Source organism: Lytechinus variegatus, chromosome 5, assembly GCF_018143015.1.
Source record: "Lytechinus variegatus isolate NC3 chromosome 5, Lvar_3.0, whole genome shotgun sequence".
NCBI lineage: Eukaryota > Metazoa > Echinodermata > Echinoidea > Temnopleuroida > Toxopneustidae > Lytechinus > Lytechinus variegatus.
In genome coordinates, this window is record NC_054744.1 from 41355894 (window position 1) to 41363227 (window position 7334).

The window sequence follows — 7334 nt, forward strand, 5'->3', positions numbered from 1 at the left end:
ATTCAACTTCACGTTTTCAAAAGTTTGTTTCATGTGAGATTACAATATTTCAAATGTATATGACGTATGCACTAAGAAAAAAATAAGGTTAAATCTTCCATTCTAAATGCAAAAGTGGCAGCATATGTGTGTGTGTGTGTGTGTGTGTGTGTGTGTGCAAAATGATTTTTTTTTGTTCCCATTTGCGCCCCTAAGGATGAAACTTTGCACCTCTCGTTACTTGCTTACAAGCATTCATTATTTTCTCAGCAACATGGTTAAAAATCTCCACCACCATCAGTTGATTTGTTTTATGGTACATTAAGTTTTGGGTTCAAAATGTGCAATCTGTAAATTCATTTAAATGATAAAAACATATAACGTACGGGTTATTACGACGCAAATTGTTGTATTTGAGGTGTGCAAATTTCACATTTTTAATTGGTATATTTCGTATAACAATGATAATACAGGTTTTAAGGATTATTGATTTTATCGGTCAATCAAACAATTTGGAATCAATCTGTAATTCAGAGGATTAATTCAAATTACGGCTATGATTTTTGAAATCTCGTTATTAGAATGCTTTTGTTACTTCTCAGATCATTGACTATATTTGAACAATGGTAGGTTCCCACTGCCGATCTGAGCAACACGATCAAACTCGATCACCCTCATTTGGGCCTATTTTGGCGTGGTCGGCAATGGTCGAGAATTGTGTCGAGGTCAATCTACCTTGATCTACCTTGATCGACCTCACTCCGCCTCCCTACCCGATATTTTTGACATGTCAAAAAATGTCGAGTAGGAAGCCCGAGCTCAAGCATGTCGGGTAGTGATCGAGAAGAGGTCGAGTCGATCGGGAACCGGTCGTATAATGAATCTAGTTTGATCGGGATGATTTCTCCCCGATTAAGTCGATTCATACTCGATAATACACGATGGATTTTCGATCATCTCGATTAATGCTAGGTTCCCACTGCCGATCAAACCAGCCCGACCAAGCCCGATCAAGCTATTTTGGCCTGGTCGGGCTCGGTCGGCAAGGGCGATCGGGGTCGGTCTACCTTGATCGGTATCGATCTGGCTTCCTACACGACATTTTTTGGCATGCCAAAAAATATCGTGTAGGAGTCGTGAAGGCAAGCCATCGTACAGCGATCGTGTACTGATCGAGTAGAGATCGAGTTGATCGAAAATCGATCGTGTAGAGGTCTAGTTTGGTCGGGGTGGATTTTTTCCGCCGATCACTACCCGATCATCTCGATTCACACACAACTTCTACACGATTGGTTCCCGATCAACTCGATCAACAACTCAACTGCTTCACGATCGATACATGTCTGCCCTGAACACTTACTCGACCGAACTCGCTCACTTCTCGACTGCTTTACGATCACATCCCAATCACTTCTCGACCGCACTCGATCTTTCGGATCGCAACTCAACCAAGGAAGCCAGTGGAGGTGCCGTGGCCGAGTGGTCTAAGGCGCCTGGCTATACATGGAAAGTCCGGGGTTCGATCCCCGGCCGCGGCAAGGCATTTAATCTACAATGCTCTTTTATCCTGCTTTCAAATAAATGGAAATGCTGTATGCATTGTTGGTAACTAGGTGTGCACTTCAGGGGCGGATCCAGCCTTCGCCAATAGGGGGGCCCGGAATTTTTTTTTCAGCCATATTTTCCCCGATCGGCCACTCGAATATGATATCTGCCGGGATTTTTGGTTTCTTTAAAGGGGTAGTCCTATTAGTCACTTCTTAGCTTTATTCTTATGAATAAACATAAATATATAATACCATAATCATTATTTATATAATGCGAGCGCGAAGCGCGAGCTATTTTTTTTTTTGAATCTTATGTACTTTTTTCTAAAAGTTTTGAACATTCTGGGCAATCCTGAAAAAAGATGTGTATGCAAGTGAATAATTATTACGAACGTGAAGCGCGAGCAGAAATGAACTGATGGAAAAGGTACTGTTAAGGACTTGCTTGCAGTTAGCCATGAAGATGTTACATATTTTAAAAAATCAAATAATGCGAGCGCGAAGCGCGAGCTGAAATTTTTTGACATGTTTACCTAAGGAATGGAAATTCTAAGCACTTTTGTAACTTAACAGAATAGGTATATAACTAAACGATTGGTGCGAGCGCGAAGCGTGAGCAAAAAATTTCGTGATTTAGACCTACTGAACGAGACACTCTATTCAAGTTTTGTAAATCATGAAAAGGATGAGGAAGTGGGGATCTTCCTTACATTAATAATGCGAGCGCAGAGCGCGAGCGGAAAATTTTTGTATACGTTTTGAGCTGATCGAAAACGTATTTGTTATGGACTGCTTGAACTTAGCCATGAAGACGTTACATATTTCAACATTCAAATATTGCGAGCGCGAAGCGCGAGCTGAAAATTTTTTACATTTCTACCTGAATAATGGAAATTTTAAGCACTTTTTGTAATCGTGGAAAGGATAAGACAAAAACTGAACATTATTGATGCGAGCGCGAAGCGCGAGCGGAAAAATTCTGGACACTCTATTCATGTTTTGTAAATCATGAAAAGGTTAAGCTATTGGAAATTTTCACACATTGATAATGCGAGCACAAAGCGCGAGCAGACAATTTTTTTATATTGTTATCTGAAACTGGATAATTATTTAAATGGAGAACAAGCTGCGTATCTGAATAAACGTGTGTTTGAGATATCGACCTAGAATTTGGGTACTCTAAATACCTTTTTTTACCATGAAAATCAATAAAGCGAGCGCAAAGCGCGAGCTAAAAATATATGATATTCAGATCTGAAAAGGGGTCACTTTAAGCTCTGTATTGCAAGCACTTTGTGGAAAAATTATGAGGTGAAAAAGGATAACAGTTAAAACAGAGCTGATATTTTCAATTATTGTAACTTTGAGTTTTGACATAGGACCGGGATATTCTATAAGGACATTATGTCATCATAAGAAAATGATGACTATCTTCCTATTTCTCTTCCTAAGCATGAGAGCGCAAAATCTATTAATATTATGGCCTGAAAACTGGACATTTAAAGCACTTTTGTAATTATGCATAAGATGCATGAGTTTTAAAATATATCAATTTGAGCTCGCAAATCGCGAGCAGAAATTTATGATTAATTGTCATCAAATGGTGATTTTAAGTAGTTTGTTTTAGAATTAATATTGAGATATACATAACTCACTAATCAAAATGCAAGCGTGCAGCGCTAGCTGATACGTTTTGACAATCTGACCTAAATAGGGATATTTTGAGAACTTCATGGAATACAGGAAAATAATAGGTAACTGACAAATCAAATTTTGTAAGTGCGCAGCCCAACCAGAAATTGGTAATATTCAGACCATAAAACATAAATTTTTACACTTTTAAAAAATCAATTTGTAAATAAAACAAAATAATGAAAGTTCAATTTCCCAGCTGAAATATGTTTTGTATATTGACTTCAGAATTTGATATTTTAAGGTCCATATTGAGCAAGATATCACCTAAAAGGCAATGCGAGCGCAAAGCGCGAGCGAAAATTTTATATCCCGACATGAAAGATTTAAAAAAAATTAATTTCCAAGTCTTCCCCTTATCTTATTTTATTCACTCATCTTCCTCCTCTTATACTTGCCTTCCTTCTTTCTCCTCTCTTTTCCCTTTTTCTTTTTTCCTTTCTTTTCCCCTTTTTTTTCTTTTTTTTGCTCCGCCAATAGGGGGGGGGGGGGCCCGGGCCCCTCGCCCCCCCCCTGGATCCGCCTAAGCACTTGTTTTAAAAAAAAGGGCAAAGACACAATTACGTGCTGATCTTATCACATTTTCTTCGTACCAGTAGGCCTATTATTGATATTGAAATTAATCAGTTCTGGAATTGGGAGTGATAACAGGTGACTACTTGCAGCTCTTCACATACTCCAACATGCCGCGTAGAACTAAACGTAAAGCTGCGACAGCTGCTGATACAGATGATGGCGATGGATCGACATCTTCAACATCTTCAGTCACAAGGCCCCAAGAGCGTACAGCAGCACCTCAAACCGAAGACTCCCCTGCCAAACACACCCGAAGACAAGAGCACATGAAAAGAAGTGTCAGTGCTACTGCTGCGTCATCTGATGTGACTGAAAGTGATAATGTAGCTACAACCTCGGCCATCTCACCTCCTGTAGAAATCCCTCGGTTGACCAAGAAAAAAACGAACGTGCAGCAATCGGCAGCTCCTCCACCTCGGAACCAATCCCCAAGCAATAGCACAGAAAGTCAAGAGCAGGAACAGCCTCGCTTCCCGCAGAAAGAGGTAGGCCTAAATACTTGTATTGATGCATTTTTTCTTTTTACTTTTGTATATAAAAAAATATCAGTAAGAGCAATTCTATAAATTCCTTATACATTAAACGTGGACCCCTATGAAAAACAGCATCTTTTGCTGATGAGGGTGCTTCCGTCCCACAAGTGGCAAATTAATAAATAAATAAATGTATAATTTCCTTGTAGTACCCGCCCCCAAGAGAGAGAGAGAGAATGAATGATCATTTACAGTGGTAGGCCTATAATTTATGAACATTGATTTTATTCAGACTGAATTCAAAACCCGGAAGTCCATGCGTCGAATGCTCACTCAGGATGAAGAGGACGATCTCGTGACGTGGCTGAGGGAGCACACCTTTCTGTACGATAAGTCATCTGCCCAGTTCAAAATGAGAGAAAAAAAAGAGCAGGACATGGCGGGAAAAGAAGGACGAATTGGACTTGAATCCCGGAGATCTGTCATCGATTTGGTATCTCAACATGAGAACCCTGTTTTCCAGACTCATCAAGACATCTCGCAAGTCAGGATCTGGTGCTGCAGAGCGAACAGCAAGACAGGAATGGATTCTGAACAAATTTGAATTCATCCGGCCATACCTGGTTCAGTTGCGTCATCAGAGAGGATCCAATGTAAGATTTTTTTCTCTCTCTCTTTCTTTTTCCTTTCTTTTTTCCTTTTTCAATTTTTCGGCTAGAGGCTTTTGGAATATCCCAGTAAACCCTTTTATCAAATAAGTACTCCAGATAACCTGAAAACATACTCTATAAGATAAAAACAAAATGCCAAAAGACCATGGGACAATGAGATTTAGTGCTAATTACAGTGTGCTTTTCAATTATAAAAATGTTGATATTGTAGTCCAACTCTAATGAATGTTCACATTGTGCATATTTGGATGGATATACAGATATTTCCATTTACTTTATGTCCAATATATTTGTAGTTTGCTGAAAAGAGGAAGGAGCTTGCCCCAGAGGAAACAGATGATGATGGTGATGCCGCTTCTGATTTGTCAGCACCATCAACTTCATCTGGAGGCGGTCAAAAAGCAGCTAGTGCAATCTCCTCGCTGACATCTGAGTTGGAGTCCGTGCGTGGTGCCATTACAGGTGCACGGGATGCAGCTTCTCAGAGTGGCCAGTTTTTGGTGTACTTGATGCGCCAAATGGATCAGCAAAGGATGAATTCGTTCATCACCCGAGTCACTAGGCAGGCTCTCGACCTTGTGGATGAGAGCCGAGGGGAGAAATTGCTGCCTACGCGTCCTCCTGCATCTACGTTCATCAACTTCTTCTTTTTCGAGCTGAACCACAGCCATTACCCTGTTTCTCTGGAGCTCTACCACCTAGCCCACAACTGTAACTGTTCGATTTCCATCTCTTTCAAGTTTGAGATGAACTGAACCCTGGTAAAAAAAATGAGTACTGTACCATCAGCTGACGATAATGTTTGTGCAACCACAGTCAATTCACCACTGATCTTGGATCTCTTTTCGAACAAGTTGATCTGCTTGGGTCTAGATTGTGTAGAGATCGGATGGACGTCCAGCTAGTCGAGTAGGGATCGCGTTGGGATCGTATGTAGATCGGAATGATCGAGAAGAGATCTAAGTAGTGGTCGACTGTACGTCGTGAAGGAGTCATGAATGGTCAAATAGCGGTCGGGAAGAGCTCGTGTTTAGGCATGTGGTCGGGATTGGTCGGGGAAAAATGGGTGATCGGGCTTGGTTGGGTTGGTTTGATCGGCAGTGGGAACCTAGCATAAGGTTTCATCGCAGCTCGATCTCAGGTTCAGGGCAGCTATTGATCACTCCGAGTGAACTCGATCATGGCTCGACCTATACCCGACCACACTCGATCACATCCCGATCACTTCTCGACTGCACTCGACAACTGTAAAACGTAAAAGTTCTAGTTATTCATTCAAAATACTCCCCAAAACACGATGAATGCACATATCATGTACATGAAGTAAAGATCCGTTTTAAACTTTGGTTTTTCAGTAACTTTCGTTTAATTCTTATAGACGGTCTCAGACTTCAGTTGCAAAGTTCCCAGGGGTAAGAATTCTTCCAATTTTTCGCTTTATTCTAAATCATATTTGATCAGAGAGATTAATGTGAGGTCTTTGGCATACTCACGGTTCCCGGTCCAGGTGATGGAATCGTATCGCAAAGAGGTCACGTGACATCCCGTTACTTCTGATACACTAGGGACTCAATCACGTGACCTAATTTCAAACTAGAGGCATTACCTCCTTCTATTTCAACAGAGGATGGGGTCATCAGGTTATGAGTAACAATTATATAAATTAACATTCTGTAATAAACGAGTGAGATTCCTTTCTGTTCACTATTGAGCCCATCTTCTCCGATATGATCTTTTTTTTCGAACAAATATACTAAATGGTAGTATATTTACAACAAATAATTTAGGTGTAAGCAGAAGCGTCAAGCTGTAAATAATTATGAGTAACAAGTAACAAATGCAAGAGTAAAAGAGAGATAAAATATTCATAAAACACAACTAAAAAACGCAAAGGCTAGAGTGAAGGTTGAAAACTTGAAAGGAAAATTACAGAGAAGCTTTCCGGATTGAGGAAATGGGCGATTTCGTAAGACGCATGTCTAAAAACGTACAGGGGTTATTTACAGCAAAAGTTCATCTCGCATTTTGATATGGCATTAAAACATCTCTTTCTCAATATTTTCTTGTACGAATCTGTCATCTAACATAAAGCTTTTTATGGTATAACTTAAGATGTATAAAAAGAATGAAATTATTTTTTTTTACCAAATCTACGACGTTTCCTTCTACTGGGACCCATTCGTATTTGAAAATATTTTATCAAAATGGTCATATTTTCAGATTTATTAAAAAGTTTCATGAATTTTTGTATTGTTTTTGTAACTACAGTTAAACAAGTTACATGTATTTTAAAAATCCGTCATAAATTATGACATCTATAAATCATGAAACGGGATTTGTTTTCGTTGAGAAGATAATATCTATGGCAAGTATATATTTCTATAATAAAGGCATCC

General features: G+C 39.6%; 1 protein-coding gene across 1 annotated transcript; it reads left to right on the plus strand.

Annotated features, from left to right (window-relative positions):
* The first annotated feature begins 3845 nt into the window (after nt 1-3845).
* On the plus strand, nt 3846-5617 carry LOC121414956. The gene is made up of 3 exons (XM_041608001.1): nt 3846-4279; nt 4560-4920; nt 5235-5617. Exons 1-2 carry the CDS (start codon nt 3902-3904, stop codon nt 4869-4871), a joined length of 690 nt encoding a protein of 229 aa, XP_041463935.1. The 5' UTR covers nt 3846-3901; the 3' UTR covers nt 4872-4920; nt 5235-5617.
* The last annotated feature ends 1717 nt before the right edge of the window (nt 5618-7334 follow it).

What these genes read in the sequence shown, in the direction of transcription:
- LOC121414956 (XM_041608001.1), top strand. Translation starts at nt 3,902, where the DNA reads ATGCCGCGTAGAACTAAACGTAAAGCTGCGACAGCTGCTGATACAGAT. An exon ending in CTCGCTTCCCGCAGAAAGAG is followed by an intron (nt 4,280 to 4,559) that starts GTAGGCCTAAAT and finishes GATTTTATTCAG; the next exon opens with ACTGAATTCAAAACCCGGAA.